Genomic DNA, 21370 nt, shown 5'->3' with positions numbered 1-21370 from the left:
TAGGCTGGCCTTGAATTTTTATTTATTTATTTATTTATTTTTTAAGAGAGGGTTTTTCTGTGTAACTGCCTCAGCTGTCCTGGAACTCGCTCTGTAGACCAGGCTGGTCTTGAACTCACAGAGATCCACCTGCCTCTGCCTCCTGAATGCTGGGTTTAAAGGCGTGCACCAGCACCGTCTGGCTGGCCTTGAATTTTTAACGCCTCCTGTCTCCACATTCCTCACCCAACCACTGAGAACTTGCTTTTGTAGTTTGCTAACTTGGGCTGGGGTTCTGTAAGGAATATATCTTGAGGTTGGTTGATGTATTACTTAAGTTTTTGACCTTTTTGACCACTGGATCTCCCTCCTTTCTGCTTTTTATTGTCTTTTTCTTGCTGTTTTTGTCATCGGCTTGATAAAGAAACTGGATCACGTGTCTTATGCAGTTTCTTACGATCTGGGTTTCATGTACTCTGATAACTTTAAGGAAATGAGAGTAAGAGTGGGAAATGTTTTGAAATGTGCTCTCCAGTGTCTGTGAGGGTTTTTACTCTGGGTATAAAACAGTCCAGCTGTGGAGTTTTAAAACTTGCGGAGGCAGGGGCAGTTAGGCATCAGGTAGCCGCGTTTCCTCCCTGCTCCCCATTGGCTGGACGCTACCCTGGCTGATTCTGCGCAGAGGTGTCACTGACCCAGCCGGAACACTCCAGCCATTCCTCATCAGCGACACCACGCAGTTATTTTGAGCAGTGGACTGGAATGGCAGCTTTTTTCTTGTTGAATCTGCGTGGGAATCTGGGTGACAGAACGTCTACCCCGTCTCCTTTGCTGTGAAGAACACTTCTTTTAGGACTGCTCCGTCCAGGGGAAACAGGGTCACAGAATCATCTGGATTGGGAAAGACTTCCTGAGATCACCTGACCCCACGGAAAAACCCTAACATGGAATCCCAGCATCAGTACTTCCAGGACGAGGGTGTTGATAGGCAAGTCTCATCAGACACACCGCTCCTGCATTCCAAGTCTGTTCTTCCTTAAGCAATGTCACACCATGCCTGTGTCTAGGAAGCGCACCCCTACTTAGGATTTTGGTTAGTTTTGCAACAGTCTCGCCCTGTGGTCCTGACTAGCCCCGCTCTTACTATGTAACCCAAGCCGGCCATGTTCTCTTACCTCAACCTCTCCCATCCTGAACTACCAGGCCTGCCTGAGGATCTTTAAGATTAACCTTGAGTCTCCCCCCTGTCGTCTTCATCACCTAACACACAAACTGTATCCAAGTATATAGTGTGGCTTTCATGGCTATAGCAATGCTTTCGTAGGTAGATTAGATGTGAAGGGATTATTCCAGATTGATTTTAGCTAGGGTGTGGTGGTGGTTAGTCATATGTAGTCATATATGTCTGGGCCACAGGGTGTCAAGATGCATTATCAAACATTTTGACGGATATTTCTGTGAGGGTAGTTTTTTAAGGAGCTGTTGCAATGGCTCAGTGAGTAAAGGTGCTTGACCTGAGTTCCATCCTCATGGTGGAAGGAGAGAACCCACTCTCACGATCTCACAAGTTTTTCTCTGACCTCATAGGTATGCATGTGTGTATACAAGCACACACACACACATACATACATACACACACAGAGAGAATAAACAAATACATGCCATTTATGAGTTTTGTCTATTAGGTTAGCTTACAGTTCCATCATGACGTCTTCATGCATACATGCCATTATACTTTGTCTACAATCGCTCCACGAAGGCGGTTTGGATGTAGTTAACATTTAAGACAGTGGACTTTGGATAGAGTAGACTAGCATCTTCTATGAGGTTGGGCCTCCTCCCGTCAGTAAAGGCCTGAGTAGATCAAAACTCCGATTTTCTTGCGCAAGGAGGGTATTTCCAGCTCATTGCATTCGGTGTCTGCTCTCCAGGGCAGATTTTGAAACTGTCAGCCTCTAGAGCTGTATAAGCTATTTTTTAAAATTATAATTCTCTTTCTAAATATGCATACATCCTACTGGTTCAGTTTCGTCTGGAAAAACCCTGACAGACATAGTGTGGGATTTAGGAGGGCCAGAACATGTCATAGGTTTATCTTGAGTCTTCCTGTTTTGGGAGATGGGGTGTTTTGCTATTAGGCTGGCCTTAAAATCTCAATCCTCTGCCTCAGTCTCTTCATAACAAGACCATAGGAGTGTACTGCCACATGTGGCCTCAGCTGTCTGTTTTAAGTGGTGTTTGGTATTAAAGGGATGTAAGGATCGTTGGAGGGACCATCAGTAAACTGAGCTTTAGGGCACACCTCTTCTAACCATCTGCCTGCTGATCTCCAGCCTAGGCACTGGCTCTCTCTCAGCTTCAGTGTGTTTTCCTAAAACTCCAAGAGATTTTCATGGTCCATGAGTCTATGGAGTATATTGACTAGATAAGCCAGCTGCTGAACAGGCAGGAGAAGACAAGTCTGCTGGGCACAGCCCAGGGGTTCTGTTACTAAGTAAGAAATGAAAGAACCAAAAAGTAGATAGTAAAAGGCCAGTCACCAGGGAGGAAGATTACGAACTCTATGTATTCCCATATGTAAGGATGGATAGGTGCCTGCACGAACATCTTGACCTCTTACGACTGTTTAATCTTGAGTCAGGGTCTCGCTATGTAGTCCAGACTGGCCTCCTGCCTCAGCCTTCCCAGTGCTGGAATTAAGTTGAGCGCATCCGGCTTGTGATTTCTCATTTAAAGGCAGAGAATCTAATTTTCAGTTGGGCTCTGCCTTTGTATTACATTAATTTTTATTTTGTCTACAAGGAGTTGGATAATGGTCACATAACGGAGGGCGTGGCCCGTGTGACAGTGGTACAAACTGAGGGGTCCTGCCCCACACAGTAGACAAGAAATACTGGTCCCATGGACATTGTTTTTTTTTTTATTTTTTTATTTTTTTTTGGTTTGTTTGTTTGTCTCTGTCTTTATCTCTGTCTATCACTCTGTATCTCTGTCTGCCTCCCTCCCTCCCTCTCTCCCTCCCTCCCTCCCTCCCTCCCTGTGTCTAGAGACAACTCAGGGCCTCCCACTAGCTGTGTTCTTTGGGCTTCCCTTTTCAGGAGAAAAGACAGTAACCACAGAGCAGAAACCACATCATTCCGTTCCCTGCCTGGAGAGCGGCCGTCCCTTGATTGCAGGCACCTTTTGCTGTTCTCTGTCTGGAACTCAGGTCACCTTGCACAGCAGGTTTGTCACTTGGGAGGCTGGCGTTGGGTATCGTGTGGTCTGTGTCTGTGCAAGCCGGCCAAGGGGAGGGTCAGTAGCCTCTTTGGATGTGATGCATAGGAGGAGGGTGAAGCTGCCACTCCTTGCTCACTAGAGACATCCCCAGTCCAGTGAGGTGACTCTTTGCCCTGGGTCCCGACTATGAGCTGGTCAGTGAGGAGGCAGGGCTCTGAGGCCATATCCCCCAGGGGCAATTCAGCTGTTTACTCTTTTACTTGGTTGCTGTTGAAGATGGACAAATGATTAACCCCTGCAGTCCCTAGTTAGATCTTGCTGATTGTCCTGACTTCAGCCTTTTGAACCACCAGCTGGAGTTGTTTTGCCAGATTCTTTCAAATCTTTGCCTTTGCTTGGATTCTTGTATGGAAACTATCCCCTGAGAGAGAGACTGGCAGGTCAGAGCAGTGGGGAGCAGTAGGAAGAAGGTTCTAGATGCTGCTGCTGGCTCCCTGACTTACCCCTGAGGAGGTAAGGAAGGGGCCCTGAGATGAGTGGGACACAGGAAAGATGCTTCTGTCTGGAGGCTGCTGAATGGAGCCACTCCTGGCCCACCACCCAGCCACCACTTCCTTTCCCTGACAAGACCGCTCCGCTGGCCTGGCTGCCTGCCACCTGGCAGTGGCCTCGGCACATGACTCCTGTCCATCCAAGGTCTGAGGGAGTGGGCAGGAGGTTCCAGGTTTAGCCTGCCTATTCGGAGTCACGAGGCTTGCTTGCCAGCGGCCTCCATTTGCTATGAGACAGGTGAGTCCTAACTCTGCCTAGGTGATGGGCCACAAGCTCAGTGTACCTGCCACATAAAATGAGTCACCCACTTCCCTGATAGTTGCTAGAGTCAATGGAGAGGGACTCTACCAACTGAACGGTAAGTTGCCTGGGTCCATTCAAATGGGACACTGCCTCCTTGCCTAGGATTATCAGAGCTGATCTCTAGTCCTCCCCACCGGGCGGCAGGGCAGTGTGGACGCCACTGGCGGGCGGGAGTTGTTAGTGCTTTATCACTTGGTGCTATTTCTGGCCTTGGTTTCTCCCTGGAAAATCCAGGCAGTTGGGAGGTAAGGGCTTGACTGCCCATCCCTACGAAGTTAGATCTAATCTTTAAAAAAGGCAGGGGTGGGTGGGGGACCCTGATCAAAAGAAATAGGTTGCAGATAGTTCTAGGGGGCACTCAATATGTCAGTAAACCCAGATCAAAGTCTAATTTCTGTCCTGCTCCTGCCTTCCTCTCCTCTTTGTTCCAGCCCTCTCCTCTTCCTTTTTAAAGGCTACTTTGTGAGGCAGGGGATGGCAGCCCAGCTGACTGAGTGTCTGGGAAGCACGCTTGAGCTCCTGGGTTTGGTCCTCAGCATCGCATAAGCCTGGCATGATAGTGCCTGTAATCTCAGGATCAGAAATTCAGGATTATTTTTGGCTATGTCAAAAGTTCAAGGCCAGCCTGGGCTAGAGACCATGTTGTTAACCAATAGCAAAACAACAACAACAAAATCCAAAAGCTACTGGTTTTTTTTTTCTTTCTGTGGCAGCGTCTTCCAGGTGCACTGACTGGACATTTCAGGCGTCTTTCAAATGAAGCCGGGTTTGTCTAAATACTCTTGAGCATTTTTCTGGTTACTTTAAGGAGATAAACATTCTTTTTTAAGTTGGGACCGTGGTGGAGGAATAAAGAACATGAATATATATAAATTCTAGAAACTTGGATCTGAGCAGTGTTAGGGAGGTGCCCAGCTCCCCGCGGGTCTTTAAGAGAAAGGCTGTATGGAGATGGCCGTGAGGACATGTTTGGGGTGGTACGAGTTGCCAAGGTGGAGCTGACCTCATGTCGCTCTGGATAAACTCACCTGTGGTCAATGCCTTGGGCACGTTCAAACTTTCTCCTCTGAAAATGATTTATTCCTCTTGCCTGTATGTCTGTGCGAGGGCGTCAGATCCCCTGGAACTGGAGTTACAGACAGCTCTGAGCTGCCATGTGGCTGCTGGAAATGGAACCTGGGTCCTCTAGAAGAGCAGCCGTGCTCTGAATCGCTGAGCTATCTCCCCACCTTCCCTTCCCCCACCCCACACATCCAAACTCTTATTGAGAAGAAACCTGGACACACAGCACAGTGGTGGTGCTGGCCGCACCCTGGACTCTGTCCCATCAGCCCTTGCTCCTCCTTTGCCTCTGTGAGCCGCTAGAACTAAATGTGGAATTATTTTTTTCCTGCTGGGCCGCTCCCTTTACTCTCTTCCTTTCCCTCGTTAAACTTCTGTCTGCTCTTGCTGGGTGAGCAGGCTCCGTTAGACATGGTGTGACTTGGGGTTTGCTAAGCCACACGGTCACTCCTCCCTTAGATTTAGACCCATGCTCTGAGCTTATGATGGGTTTTTAGTGACTACCAGCTTTGCATGCTGAATCCGGCTCCCTTAGCCAACTGCCCCTTCCTTGATCCTTGTTTTCACATGGTGAGTTTTTTTTCTATTAACAGCAGCAAGGCTGAGGGAAGGTCTGCCCGAAGTGGGAAAGGTATTCCCAGGGAACATAGCTGTGAATAGTGACCTTAGTTTACTGTGTGCAGTGGTTTAAGTTGAGATGTTGACCTAGAACTTTATAAAGGAATTGTAAATTCTGTTCACTCTGTACCTAATGCGTCATCAGCCTTAACAAATGTGATTTTACAAGCTCTCAGAATGACCCTGCATGGAGGTGGCAGCCTCCTTGTTTTCGTGGATGCAGGCTAAGAGCTCCTATGTCATGTGGCTCACGCAAAGTCAAACAGCTGGTTGAGAGCAGACAATTCAAGCAGACAATTCAGTCTGGTTACAAAGTCATCACCTCGCCATGCTGCCTACTCTTTATCCAACCCAGGCTGAGCTTAAGAAAAAACTGTTGCTAGTTTTTGAGAACGACTAGGAAAGGTTGGAGCAAAATGTGCCTGCATAGACAATTTGGTTATCCTACGGTGAGTAGATAGCCCTTCTGAAAATGAAGTCTTTAGGATGACAGAATCATGACTCCTCTGCTTCTAGAATAATTACAGGTTTTCCTTTAACATATTGATCACACTGAAAATAAAGGTAGCTGTTTTTCCTTGTTAAAAAAAGAATACATATTTACTGTAGGAAATATAGATGCATACAAAAATGACCAAGACGTCCCAAAGCACCAGACGCTGTCCGGGATGGTCCAACCCTGTGCTGCAGTTCACTGTGTGTAGGACCTTGGTGTAATCACGTCTGTTCTTGTTTCTGGTCTGTGAGTTAGAAATAGCCTACGTCACTGGATTTCGGTAAGATAAGAGTTAATAGCCAGAAGGCCTCCAAGAAGTGACCCAGAGATAGTCGACATTTTAATAACCATCTCCTGGCCTTCCTTTCTGAGCCTGCGTGGATTTGTGCTATGGTATATGCTACCGTGTCTATTTTAATGAAGATAAGGTATTTTAAAACCAGCTGTGGCTTTTTATCAATTGACATATCTTGACCACCTGTCCTTACCTCTAAACAGCTGCCACCACTGCTTGACAGCTGCCTACAATCTAGGATGGGAGGGTGTGAGTGAAATTGAATCTGTGTTATTGCAGGTGTGTGTCTGCGGGGTAGCAGGCACAGACTTCTAGTCTCCCACAGACATAGGCACTTTAGAACAAATACGTGAACACTGCCACTTTGGGCGACAGGGGCTCTCCTCTTTTCCAGAACATTCAGCGTGGCAAGTACTGTGACCTCAGGTGCCAGCCCACAGTGGGGGAACTCGGATCCCGACTCTCTTTAAAGTTAGAAAAACAGTGCTACTGGATTCGGTCTGGTCCCTGGACGCACCACCACCCATCAGACCGTCCCCAAGCTGCCATTTAAAGGGTTCAGTGGTAAAGCTGTACCCCTGCTCCCCAGGCTGGCCCACCATGCTCCACCCTTCAGGGAGGCGGGCCGCCGTCACTGGCCTTTAGTTTTAGGACTCTCTGGTGATGCACACTTGTGGACACCCCTTTCTCTGGCTGCACTGACTTTTAGGAAACATTGATCCTTTCTCTTGTTAAGTCCCTCCCCCACCAGCAAACCAGTAAGCCGCATTTGCAAGCCTCCTCTTGCCTCTCCACTCCCCACCTTCGGGTACATTGTATGTGCAGACTCTAGGGATGCATTTGTCTATTCAGTCTTGTGCAGTGTGACCGGGGACAGAAGTCTCGTATGGAATACGCTTCCGAGGAGGTTCATGGCTGTAATAATTTCCCTTTCTTCCTCCCATAAAACGTCTGTTTGAGACTTGGCAGCTTAGTTGAGCTACCTTCCAAAGGGGAGGTACAGTCCTTCGGGATACTGTGGACTGAGTTCAGACACAGCGGCTTCCTCAGGACATGTAGGGAAGGGCTCAATCTTGGTGCTTTCCTCATTATTGAAAAAGATCTAAGGTGCTGATGGGGTGGTCCCCCAGAATGACAGGCAGCCGCTGTGGCTTTGAGAGGTGTGCCGAGACAACAGAGGACTGATGCACAGCTTCCCCTGCAGTGAAGCTCGGAGCATTAACGACTCTCTCCAGCATCCTCCAAAGAGCTTTTTCATTAGTTTCCCTCTGACGCCCTCCCCGTGAGAAAGGTTAAGTAGCAATACCCTCCTTCTACTGATGAGACTCTGAAACCATGAGAGGTTAATTGACTTGCCTTGGGTCCACCTGAGCCAGTGGTGGGATTTCCTCGACCCATAACTTCCGCTTTTCATGGCAGCACCAGGACTTCCTCAGGGAGGCCTCAGTAGAGGAGGGGAGGATGGAATGGCCTTGCCTACCATACCTTTTTCTGCACTTTATGCTTTATCCTCTCTCTCTTTTTCTCTCATGTGACCCGGCTGTCCTCTGACTTGCTGCGTGAGCTTCTGATCCTCCTGCCTCCACCTTCTGAGTGCTGGCACCACAGTGACACGTGGGCACGTCTGATTAACTCAGGGTTTGTGTTGTGTATGACAGACGAGTACTCGAGAAACTGCGTCACATCTCTGGCCGCCGCTCCCTCCCCTGTCAGATTTATTCTTGCAGTCCTGTTTGGGATGATTGGGACATTGGTTGAAGTGGTGGCCTTCAAGATCCCGGATCCTTGACCTGGCTGTGGCTTTACTTTTTTGAGCTAAGCTGCAGGCATACTGGATAGCAGAAAGAAACTACTATTGGCTCAACTGCCCAGCCTTAACAGAGTCCCTTTGTGATTGAGATGCAAACCTGACATCCACAGAGGCCTTGAAAATCTGATGTTTTCTCCCTGTAATTCAAATGTTGGGTTTTTTGGTAGAAGGGCTGCCACATTGTCCCTGGTACACATCCCTCTTAAAGTCTGTCTATAACTGACACATTGCAGTGTATGTAGTTAGACTATGGAGAAGGCCTCTAATACAGCAGGCCCCACCACCTCTCCATCTTGCTTCCAGCAAACCTGCCACAGCTTGAATCATCGTGGCTTACTTCTAGAGCCACAGGGCCAGGCTGAGTTTGCCTTTGGAGACACCGTCTTAGATAAGAAGTTGCCATATTGATGTTTGTTATTCTTGTGGACTGAGTGTACTTTCCTTCTGGCTCCAGTAACTGGCTAAATACTTGTAAGAATGTTACAGGCTTGTGTAGGGCAGGCTTCACAGAAGGGAGGAAAGCATGGGTATTTGAGACAGCAAAGTTGGCTTCCTGTCTATCCTAGAGTCTTCACAGACGAGGGAGAATTGTTATTAGGACTTTTCTATACTTTTGCTTTTCAGCTGTAAAAGTGTTTCGTTGTTGTTGTTGTTGGTTTTGTTTTTCCCCCTCCTCTGGGGACAGTGGACAGTGTTTAGAAGTATCCAGAGTGGTCTAGGGTTTAATATGCCATCATAGCCTTTCCTACCCCAAATCCCTGGCGAGAGAATTGCTTACTTTCATACCAAGGAGGTTGCAAAACCATTCAGTGTGTGCCCAGGTGGAGAGGGCCTGCGGTGATTTCCTGTGTGCCAAATGTGTCAGCAGCGAGCGGGTGGCTCAAGCTTGCTCCCCTCATGGTGAAGCCACAAGCAAAGGTCAGGAGGCTAAATATTCATGAAGGTTTTAAACAATGACAAGAGGAATGTCACAGTCCTGGAATCCCAGCCATTCAAGAGACTGACACAGAGAATGGGAAGTTCAAGACCTCCTGGGCCTACAGAATGAGTTCAAGGCCAGCCTGGGTAACTTAGCAAGACCTTGTTCCAAAATAACAGCTAAGTAGCTGGAGATGTAGCTCAGTGGTAGAGGGCTTTCAGTCCCAGGCTCAATCCCTTGCACTACAGAAATAAAGGAATAAAGTAAAAGCGAAAAGAAGCAAAGATTACTTACTTACAACGTGAAGTTGTAAACTTACACCAAGACATTTACGTCATAGATTGACCTGGTCAAGTTTTGGTCCCATGAGTGTCGGCATGTGGTCTCAGGATGTGACCACTCAAATGTCCCCCTTCACACAGTTCCTTATCCTAAGTGTACATGCAGTCGGGAGTAAGTAGACTTGTTACTGGTGCTTGCAACTCTAGCTGTTTTATTGGATGGGGAAATTAAGACCACACAGAGTAAAGGGTTGGATCCGGCTTGATGCAGCCTTTCTTTCTCCATGTTTTATCTGAGCAGGGATCCTCGGCTACCTCCTTTGCCCTTTTCTTGCTGAATGGAACAGGAAGATCATCAGGGTGTGCATGAACACCAGAATTCCGAAGACAGAGGTATGGGTTCTGACTTTGAGAACTCTGAGGACAGAGAAGGGGATCCAGAAGAAAGAGAAATGGGCTCCAATCCACAGGACACAGAAGAGAGGGGCCACCTGGAGCAGGAGATGAACTCCACCCCACAGGATGACGATCTAAGAGGGGACTCTCACGAGAGGGAAATAGTGTCCACTGTCTGTCCAGGTGAGAAGACTGGAGTGTCCATGGAAGTGGCCACTTTCACATTTGGTTCCTCTGGCATACAGCCAGGGCCAGCATCTCAGGGATCTGGCATGTGGGGGGTGGGGTGGGGCTCTCTCTAGACCAGTAAGCAGGATTCTCGACTGACTTGGCTCTCCTAATGTTGGTCCTCTGAGCATCTTTTTCTCGAATACCACCCACCACTGAGCCCACACTGGTAAGTATTAGTAAAGGGTCACCTGTGAATGTTGCTGCCCTGACTACCTGTAACACTACAGTGGAATCATGAGCAATACTGGGGCCCACCTCAGAGATGTTGGGAGAGTGACTTGGGAGCCGAGAGAGATGGTTCAGTGGTTAAAACCACTTCTTCCTCTTGCAGAAGACCTGAGTTTGGTTCTAAACACCCATATTAATCAGCTCACGACCACCTGGAATCAGTTCCGGGAGATCCAGTGCCCTCTTCTGGTCTCTGCAGGCACCTGCATGGACATGGTACACACAGACTCACATACACTCAAAATAGATGAATAAATATTTTTTGAAAAATCTCAAAAGTGACTTAGCACAGTGCTGGGAGAAGTATACTGATATTTCTAGTAAAATAATCATTTCCCTCTCTAGATAAGCAAATTTAGTGGTTAAGTGACCTACCTGTGTTTGTGAGGCTGGTTACGCAAGTGCCTAAGTTCCTGGTTGCCTCCCTTGCTGTTTCTGACCTGAAAGCAAATGCTGGGTCTCTGGTCACTTCCTTGTTTCTGTCTTTGGACATTGGTTGCTTTGTCCTGTTCAGGGTTACAGCAGGTCTGAAAAGAGATGGCATGCACTGTGGCCGGGGCTGTGTGGTTACAGCCCTCTCCCTACGTATGGCTGGGACTGTGTGGTTAGAGCCCTCTCCCTATGGTCGGGGCTGTGTGGTTACAGCCCTCTCCCTATGGCTAGGGCTGTGTGGTTACAGCCTTCTCCCTATTCCACAGTCCCAGACCCCTGCTGCCCTCCTCCACAGTGCACTTGAGCATGTGGCCTTCACTTTCCAGGAACTTCCTCAAGTGCCCTCTGCTGGAGGTGGAAGCAGCCAGAGGCTGACAGGTGTATATTCTCTACCAGTTTATAGTTTGGTCTTACCAGTTCTGGGCTATTTGTCATCCCTTCCCCATCTCCCAAGGCTCACAGGTGTGACCAAACTCCTACTGAGGACAGCTGTAAATGTTGCCCATCATAAAATTGTAAATGTTGTTAAAACTCAAGACTGTATCTGTGTGTGTGTGTGTGTGTGTGTGTGTGTGTGTGTATCTGTGGGCTGTTACACGTATCAGCCAGAGGTCACAGAGGTCAAACTCAGGCATCATTCCTTAGGAATCATCTAACTTGAATTTTGAGATTGGGAGTCTCTGGCCAGCAAGCCCCAGGGAGATTTGCCTGTCTCTGCCTGCGCACTAGATTTCGAGCACCATGCCTCCCATTTGGCTTTTGAGAGAGGACTATTAAAATCAGTCAGATCCTCATACTTGACCAGCACTTTGGAGATATTCATCCCTGATTTTTATTCTCTTAAGACTTGACTGTTTGCTTCTTGAGCACAGACTTTTATAGACTGCAGCCCAGGGTTGTAGTGTCCAAGGCTGGACATGCTCTCAAGCTGTTCCGGGTTGACCAAATGGTTTTGGTTTTGCTGGAAAACCAGTTCTGGACCTTCCGTGTCCAAGTCTTCTCTTTTACTTTCCATGACTTGTGTTTTGAGGCTCTAGCTTTACGAAGTGGGGTTGAGCAAATACATTTTTTTCTTCCTTTTCTGGAGACAGAACTCTACCTCCTGAGTCCCCGGATCTTACCTGGCCATCTGCAGACTTCAGTGGCCCAGCTAAGCAGAGTCTGGGGTATATAGTAGGTGGGGTCTGCCCAAAGACTGGCAGAGTGTACTGTCTTTTAGTTCTTACCTGGGGGAGACCGGTGGGAAAGAGACTGGAGTGTAAGGAGGCAGGGGAACTGGGGCGATGGTGTTCGAAAGTACCCGGGAGGAGCATTATTACTCCGTTGACTCCCAGTCTTTGAAGGGCAGGTCTCCTAGAATACCTTTGTACACTAGGTCTAGTTGACCCCAATTGCCAACTTGTCTGTTGCAGAGGGGCTGCTGAGTGAGGAAGAAGGGGCTGTCCTCCGTGAGGAAGAGGACGACCAGCCTGGTGTGCCTGACATGACACTGTTCCCAGGCCTGTCAGAATCTGACAGCATATCCAGGAGTCCTCGGGGAGAGGAAGAGGAGGAGGAAGAGGAAGAGGAGGAAAGCGCTGGGGAGAACCGGCTGATGGAGGAAGATGAGCAGTTGTCTCCTCCAGTGCTTCCCTGGAGGCGTCACCTCTCCCTGGGGGGTCGACACCGAGGTGACAAACCTGCCCACCGCCGTTTCCACCGGCTCCATCACCCCATGACCATGGACCTCGGGGAACTCGACAGCCTGATGGCCAGCATCATGGACGCGCCCACCATCTGCCCAGACTGCGGGGAGAGCTTCAGCCCCGGCGCCGCCTTCCTGCAGCACCAGCGCATCCACCGTCTGGCAGAGGCGGCAGCCGTGGCCAGCCTGGAGCCCTTCGGCTTGGCGGCCGAGTGCGGTGGGGTGGTGGGGATGATGGGCATGGGAGTGGCCGGCGACTTCGGGACCGGGTCCGCGCTGGCCCGGACCCCCCGCGAGAAGCCCTTCCGCTGCGGCGAGTGCGGCAAAGGCTTCAGCCGCAACACCTACCTGACCAACCACCTGCGGCTGCACACAGGCGAGCGGCCCAACCTGTGCGCCGACTGCGGCAAGAGCTTCAGCTGGCGGGCCGACCTGCTCAAGCACCGGCGCCTGCACACGGGCGAGAAGCCCTACCCGTGCCCGGAGTGCGGCGAAGCCTTCAGCCTGAGCTCGCACTTGCTCAGCCACCGGCGGGCGCACGCGGCAGCCAGCGGGGCGGGCTCAGCGGCGGCGCTGCGGCCCTTCGCGTGTGGCGAGTGCGGCAAGGGCTTCGTGCGCCGCTCGCACCTCGCCAACCACCAGCGCATCCACACGGGCGAGAAGCCGCACGGCTGCGGCGAGTGCGGCAAGCGCTTCAGCTGGCGCTCGGACCTGGTGAAGCACCAGCGCGTGCACACGGGCGAGAAGCCCTACATGTGCTCCGAGTGCGGCGAGACCTTCAGCGTGAGCTCGCACCTCTTCACGCACAAGCGCACGCACTCGGGCGAGCGGCCCTACGTGTGCCGCGAGTGCGGCAAGGGCTTCGGCCGCAACTCGCACCTCGTCAACCACCTGCGCGTGCACACCGGCGAGAAGCCCTTCCGCTGCGGCCAGTGCGAGAAGCGCTTCAGCGACTTCTCCACGCTCACGCAGCACCAGCGCACGCACACGGGCGAGAAGCCCTACACGTGCATCGAGTGCGGCAAGAGCTTCATCCAGAGCTCCCACCTCATTCGCCACCGGCGCATCCACACCGGCAACAAGCCCCACAAGTGCGCGGGCTGCGGCAAGGGCTTCCGCTACAAGACGCACCTTGCGCAGCACCAGAAGTTGCACCTGTGCTAGGGTGGGGGTCCCAACGAGTCCCAAGGCTGGGAGTAGATGGCTTGGTTACTGATCCTGCAGATGTGGGGGAAGGAGCGGGAGGGACAGCCTAGGAGTGTCTTTTAATGTTTGCCCTCCTCCCCCAGGGAATGGTTAATAAGAGTTGTCATTTCGAGGTGCCTACCTCCTCCATCGAAGTAACTCTTAGGAGATGTGCTTGAGGTGATGGCTTACTTAAATACTCACTGTAAGGAGTGAAAAGCTTAGGTGAACAGATGCTTGGAGCATCCCCGAGGAAGGGGATTTGGGACTGGGTAGAGAGGGTTAAACTGCCGTGTTTCTGGGAACCAGGAGAGGTGATTGGTTTAGAGTTACGGGGGTACAAAAATACGCAGGTAGGAATAAGCCTGTGACACCCCTCCTCTCAGCTTTAGTCAGATCCTTCTCATCGCTATAGAAGAGGGTGCTTAGTATCCACTTCCTTTCCTATGAGCCACAGTGAGCTGCTATTTTGAGACATCCAGGGAAAATTGAGCAGAAAAACTGCACAGTTACTTCAGGAAGCAACCTTGGGTTTAGACATCCATTAACAGCTGGTTCCCAGATTTGTTCGGAAATTCTGCACTTGCTTCTTCATGTTGGTTCAGGGTTGCCTAGTTGGATGGATGACCCTGACCCCCATGTAAGTCAGGACTTGGCCGGTCTTAGTCCGACTTGGCAGGTTTCAGAACTGAAGACCGTCAACAGCTGCCTGAGAAACCTGTTCACAAGACACAGTCAGCTCAGTTTTGCTGGCTTCACGTGGAAAACACAAGAATGCTGAGTTCATAGGCTGGAATGCCTTCATTTGCATGTGTGTGCCCTGACCCCACAAACCCCAACTTCCCTCACAAGTTAATGAGGGATCTAGTCCAGACAGGGGCGTCCATTTTTTCTCTCCACATATGAGAGGCACTGATTCACACGTGGAGGGGAGAGACAGGGAGAGGTGAGAATGCAAAATGGCCAAATAGCACAACGATGAATGTTCTCTAGTTACACAAATGCCAAAAGAGCACTTTCATATTTACAAAGTGTTTTACGCTTTCCAAGTGTTGCTACTGTTTCTCACATGCTCAGGAGGTCAATCAGTATTACCAACTCTGGCTTGGGAAAAATCTGGGGTCGGAGTGTGGTGAGCCTCCTGAAGGAAGGCTGAGGACCGTGGATGGTGGAGCCTGACCTTTAGTGTTCTCCAGCTCGGTTGCTAGGATGAGTTACGTTCTCTGATTTATATAATACAGCAAGACCACTGAGCATTCTTGTGCTTGATGGGAGACATAAAAGCCTAGAAGGACCAAAGATGTCCTTATTGACAAAGCTGGCCTTTGTCGCAGATTCCAGTGTCCTCACTATGCTCAATTTCTGGTAGGCAGATAACTTGTATAGAGTTTGGTTACACTGAAAACCCTTCCCCTAGATTAGCCTGTAGAAGTCAGTGGCGTGGCAGGCGGTGAAGTTATCGTCACTGAAACTTATCCTAGACTGTTCATGGAACCTCCAACTGTTGGACACAGTTGAAAGGGGAAAACCATACAATTGTTTTTACAGTTTTAGTGAAGTTTCTGTGAATGCTAGTGATTTATACTTGATCATTTGTGTTTTAGTAATGATCTTCTTTACTGTAGGGGGCTGTAGGAAAGCATGTTTTCTATCATTCTAAGAACAATCTGGAGAACATCTGGGCTTGTATATTGCCTGCTGATCTTGTCCACTGAAACTGTTTATTGTTCAGAGATACTCACACTAGGGAGAGTTTTAATTTTTTTATTTTTATTTTATTTTTTTTTATAAAACTCGAGCTCTCTCCAGTCCTCTTTGAGTGCAAAGTCTGTGCCCATTGTTTATTCTGACTCTTGCAGTCTGAATGCAAAGTGTATGAGATCACTCAATACAGCCAATTTGTAAGTAATCTTTAATTTTTAGTTCCTTCCTTCCTCTCTCTTTCTTCCTCCCTCCCTCCCTCCCTCTTTCCCTCCCATCTGCCTTTCTTTCTTCCTTTCTTTCTTTCTTTCTTTCTTTCTTTCTTTCTTTCTTTCTTTCTTTCTTTCTCTCTCTCTCTCTCTCTCTCTCTCTCTCTCTCTCTCTCTTTCTTTCTTTCTTTCTTTCTTTCGAGACAGGGTCTCTCTACATAGTTCTGGCTCTCCTGGACTTCACTATGTAGACCAGTCTTGCCTCAGTCTCACAGAGATCTACCTGCCTCTGCCCACCAAGTGCCGGGATTACAGGCAAGTCCCACTGTGACCGGCTTACAGTTTTTATTTTGTTTTGCTTTATTTTTTAATATACATCTACCTCTTCTGGCTGTTTTAAATTCTCTCAAGCATGTGCCAGTGAAATCTTGTCCAACTTTTGATTCTTCATATATATTTTTAGCCGCTTTGATTTTTTTTTTTTTATTTTTGCCTTTTGTTATCACCGTTACACACAGTATAGCCATTATCAAATGTGTTACACATCCGCAACTCTAGAGAGTGGGTTCAGTGAGGAGTGGATATGCAAGCTGGTGTGAAACCATGGCGGTAGAAATCCTTGGACTTCTCCCGTTCCTGTTCTTTCTGTTGCCACGGGCAAGAGAATCAGCTACTGTGGCCATATTTATGCTGAGCAAAGCCTTCAGCAGGAGAGGCCATTCAGCCACCCATGCGCTGCTCCAGTGGTGAATTTAAAATGTGATTCCATTTCTCTTACTTCTTCAGGGAACATGCCTGCATTAGGTGAGATTCCATGCACCCAGGAGGCTATTTCTCGTCTTCCGTCTTAGAATAATAGCGTTTCTTCAGGATTTCTTGGGGACTGTGGTTCATGCTTGAAATGTTAAAGATTCCTCCCTCCAACTCATGATTGATATTGGAGGCCTTTGTACTATTTATTTCCTGGGAGTTTGGTCAAAAGCAAGCTTCCTTTGCTGTCCCTCACTAAGCAAAACCCAGCGTAGTTTCTGGGCTTAACTGACTTAGTTCTGAGGCAGAAGAAGATAAGCAGTTAGCCCTTTGAGCCACGTGGTCGCCTGACAGTCTAGAGGCTGTATATATGTGAAAAGTAAAAATTAAAAAAAAAAACTATGTTCATAGACAATCTGAGCTGTGTTCTGAGTCTGTGCACACCTTTCCCTGCTGTGCTCTTTCATATCTGTTATAGTAGTGAGTAATTTAACGATCCAAGGAGTACCCGATTCCGCGTGAGTGTGCTTGTGGATGTGAGAATCGCCTTGTTTGCAGGTTGTTTTATTTAATGGTGGCTCCTTGGACAGCATCCTGGTGTTCAGCAACGAATATGGGATATTTGTCATTAAATTCCTATCAGTCTTTTGTCATTCTTTGTTATTATGCATCCCATATTTGACTTTTCTACATGGAACATTACTGAAATGCGGTTACACCCATGCAGCCATGCTAACAAACTTTCTATGGAGACTTTCATGCAAAGCTGAGTAATTGGGACAGACACCACATGGGCCATCATCCTGAAATATTTACTATCATCCTTTAAAGGCCCAGCCAAGCAGCGGGTGGAGGATAGACGTGCGACAAGAGGCAACCACAGAATGAATGCCAGTATGAGGTCAGCCTGATCCACGTCGTAAGACACTGATGCATAATTTCTAATCCGTATATGTATTTGTGCACACACACATCCTAGTTTGCTCTCTACGGCGGTGATAAAACACCACGAAGAAAAGCAATGTGGGGAGAACATGGTTTACATGACTTTTTCCCATCGCAGTCTGCCATGAATGGAGGTCGGGGTGGGAACCTCGAGATGGGAACTGAAGCAGAGGCCACAGAGGACCCTTGCTCCCTGTGGCACTGACCACAGTGGGTTGCTCCCTCCCACCATCAACCATTATTGAGGAAAGGTCTCACAGGCTTGCCCACTGGCCAGTCTTGTGGAGGCCTTTTTTTCAGTCACAGTTTCCTCTCCCCAGATGATGTACATATGGCCTAGCCAGCACAATGGACCCCTTGTTCTTTATCCAAACACACCACTATTAAGCCAACATTCTCCCTCATTTTTTGTCACCAAGATCTCAATGTCATAATATAAAACAGTATAAGTTTAAAAGCCCAGCCATCTTTAAAATATTCAAACACTTTGAGATCTCCAGCTCTTTAAAATATACAAAGCCTCTCAACTGTGGGCTCCTGTATAATGAAATATATATAATATGTGTTTTCTTATTCCAAAGAAAAGAACCAGGACACACTTCGAATCAGATCAAGGCAATCCCCACCAGTATAAATACTTCCGTGTTGGATGTCTGGAACTCACTCATGGTCTCTGGAGGACTCATGCATATACACAATTGTTGAAGTTGCTGAGTTCGACACTAGAACACTGGGTAGATCCCGGGTTCTCCCAGAACCGGTTACCGACTGAAGTTCACATAATTTTCCCACTCTTCACAGTAAATCAGTGCAACGCAGAGAGGCTAGTGTGCCTTTGGGGGAAGGGGGACGTCTTCACATTCGTATCACTGCTCTCTGTTCCCAGAGAATGGTCTTAGCAGTCTGTGGATGGTGATGGTTTGAGGGAAGGTTCAAGAAAAATTAGTTATTGAGAAGAGAGGAGATGATAATATGTATTCCTGAATCTCATAACAGAATTTCTTTGGCCTTGGCTTTCACTAGTTTGTATTAATGATTACTGATAATTCCTAAGAGACCTCACCTTAGCTCGGTGGTTCTCAGTCTGTGGGTCATGATCCCCTTGGGGGTTGAATGACCTTTTCACGGGGTTGATTAAAAACATTGGAAAACGCAGGTGTTTATGATTCCTAACAGTAGCAAAATTACAGTTATGAAGTAGTGATGAAAATAATTTCCTGGTCGGGGGTCACCGCAGCCTGAGGAACTGGATTAAGGGGTTGCAGCGTTAGGAGGGCTGAGAAACACTGGCTGCCTTAGCTAGCCTGAGCCCAGCCACATGAAAACGCAGACTTAGCAGCTCCTAACGAAGAGATCTTGAAGAAAAAATGCTGAGAATTTATTACTGTATCTTTTAACATTCGCAGTGACCGCCTACTCACCAGGGCCACAGGCAGGCAGGGAGGAGGCAGAGAGAGAGCTGTGTCTCTCACCAAGCCTGACTTTAATCGGAGCGGCTATTAGTCCTACAAGCATCTCAGGATACCGAAATGAAACCCAGAGCTTTGGCATGGGCGAGCCTGGTAAAGGATGACCTTGTCCTTCCCACCCTTCTGGCCTCCGATTCACAAGTACCGGGGTGATGGCTGTATACTATCACACCTGGTTTTATACACGGCTGGCGATTGGACCCAGGGTTTCATATAGGTTAAACAAGCCTTGTCCCAACTGAACTGCATTCCCAACCCACAGCTAAGCCTCTCTCCACAGAGGGCAGCGGGGGCGGTGAGGAGTGGTGGTATACTTGTGATCCCATCACTCGGGAGACTGGTGGGATTGGAGTATCTTGAATTTTAGGCCAGCCTCAATAACAAATTAAAGGCCATATAACAAGCAAAACTAGAAAATTGGTGTTTTGTTTCCCGAGATCAGGTTAGAGTTGCCCAGTATTGATGGGGCAGCCTCAGCATGGTCAAGAGTGTTACTTTGTCTGCACACCTTGGAGTTCTCAAGTTTGCTGGATTGAGGCTAGACTAGACATGCTTTAACTAAATTTATGGCTTCATTATTGAAACGTGGCTATCAGTTAATCGGGGTGAGCAGGATAGATTTTTGCCAACAAGTAGCAGGTGTCTGGAGCAAGACTCTGGCCTTTCTAAGAGCCCGTTTGATAAACAGACACCACCGTTGTTGGCTTTCCCCTCTGTATCTGACAGCCTAGTGACAATCTAGTGACTGTCAAAGGCTTTAGTCTCACCCAGGAAACACCGGAGCTCATGACCTGCTGACTGAGCCGGCAGTGCCGCCATTTAGTGTAACATGAGGGCCGGCTTGTTGGGGTTTTTGTCCCTCCCAGTACCCCAACAACCGACAAGCAACAAAGAAAAATCATACACAAGACTCCATAAGATTATAAACTGATCGGCCCATTAGGTCAGGCTTCTTGTTAACTCTTATAACTTATATTAACCCATTATTCTCATCTATGTTAGCCATAATGGCTCCGTACCTTTCTCAGCTGGACATGTTACATGCTGTCTCTTCGGAGGTTTGTGCAGGAGTGGCTGAGGAACCTCCCTGCTTCCCAGAATTCTCCTGTTCTCATTGTATCACTTTTACTTCCTGTCTGGTTTTCCCGCCTATACTGCCTGCCTGGCCATGCTAGCCTTTTCTCTAGCAAATGAGTAGAGAAATTGGGGTCCAGCCCAACTCTGCTGCTGATGACTTGGTGTCTTAGTTAGGGTTTTGTTGCTGTGAAGAGACACCATGACCGCAGCAGCCGTATGAAAGAAAGCATATAATTGGACTGGCTTACAGTCCAGAGGTTGAGTTCACTGTCATCATGGTGGGAAGCGTGGTAGCATGCAGGCAGACACGGTGCTGGAGAAGGAACTGAGAGCTCTACATCTGGATCAGCGGGCAGCAGGAAGAGATGCTGGGCTGCCTTGGGCATTTGAAACCTCACGGCCCACCCCCAGTGACACACTTCCTCCAACAAGGGCACACCTCCTTCTAGTGCCACTCCCTGTGAGCATATGAGGGCCATTTTCATCTACACCACTACCCCTGAGGAGGCTTACACCAGTCCCTTCAGCTCGAAAGCCTCCGTGTCCTCATTGATGAGTGGAGACTTGGAGGAGTCCATTGTGTCAGGCTGGAAGAAAGTTGATCACAGTCGGCATTAGTGGCACATTTGGCCACTAAATGTAAAGTTAAGTCTGGGACCCCATATAGACCCTTCAGCCAAGCACAGGGCCCTGCACACCACTCCCATGCCCAGAGCACTAGGAGGTGTTCTAATAAGTACACAATGACTCCCAGACTCCGGTGAGACAAAACCAAGTGCTTTAGAGGCTTCTGCCTTCGTGGCCAGTGTCCATTCCAGGATGCTATCAGGCCCCAGCCCTCAGGCTCCTGCAGGCCCTGGCAATCATGCTGGCAGGGTTTGGTTTGCTGGTGTAGGTCCTTGTATCCACAGCCGAGGAGCCAGGATGCTTGTCGCTGACAGGGAGCCTTAGGGCTGCAGAGCATGTCCTTGGCTGAGTCCTCAGAAACCCAGGGTCCCCTGCCTTTGGGGATAGTGGGTGTTCTCTTTGCATTCTCCTCCCCTTTCCTCCACCTCTCAGGCCTCAGAAAACTGTCTCTAGTCCAGGCTCATTACCTTTATGTGAGATTCTTGACTGTCCAAAAGGGAGAACTTCCGTCCTGTGGTGGCCCACACCTTTAATAGCACTGCTCAGGTGGCAGAGGCAGGTGGATGTCTGTGAGCAGAACAAGCCTGGTCTACATGGCGAGTTCCAGGAGAGCCAGGGCTATGTAGAGACCCTGACTTAGGTGGGGACATGGGATTTCTCACAATGTCAATGTTGTACAAAGTGCTTCCCTTCAGAAGGATTGACTCCTCCTTCCCTGAAGGTGTTCCCTTGTCCCCGTGGGTTGAAGAGTTAAGGTATGTCAACTTTTAAAGTCAGACTTTCTTTGTTTTCTTTTCTTTTAAATTTTAAGAGCACGGCAGTGCCATTGGTATTATTTAATTTTGGAACTTCATCAAATTTCCCTTCTCATTACTTTGTAGCTGGTATTTGTTTTCATGGAA

At 48.6% G+C, this 21370-nt stretch overlaps 1 protein-coding gene across 5 annotated transcripts in view; it reads left to right on the top strand.

The window, feature by feature from the left end:
• Nucleotides 1–17003, top strand: part of Znf697 (zinc finger protein 697) — a 41197-nt gene extending 24194 nt beyond the window's left edge. The window contains exons 1-3 of one of the 5 annotated variants that reach the window (XM_085677933.2): nt 3078–3204; nt 9836–10113; nt 12234–17003. In XM_085677933.2, the coding sequence (XP_085534059.2) occupies nt 9873–10113; nt 12234–13669 (1677 nt within the window). In that variant the 5' untranslated portion in view covers nt 3078–3204; nt 9836–9872 and the 3' untranslated portion in view covers nt 13670–17003. Of the gene's footprint in view, nt 1–3077; nt 3205–3540; nt 3712–3875; nt 4109–9835; nt 10114–12233 lie in introns of those variants that run through there. The other 4 variants (XM_085677931.2, XM_085677932.2, XM_085677929.2 and 1 more) reach the window with 4 other exon arrangements.
• Nucleotides 17004–21370: the final 4367 nt, after the last annotated feature.

The sequence above is a fragment of the Myodes glareolus genome, chromosome 17, assembly GCF_982192425.1.
Source record: "Myodes glareolus chromosome 17, mMyoGla1.1, whole genome shotgun sequence".
In the NCBI taxonomy this organism is placed as follows: domain Eukaryota; kingdom Metazoa; phylum Chordata; class Mammalia; order Rodentia; family Cricetidae; genus Myodes; species Myodes glareolus.
This window is presented reverse-complemented; position numbering and strand designations above follow the sequence as displayed.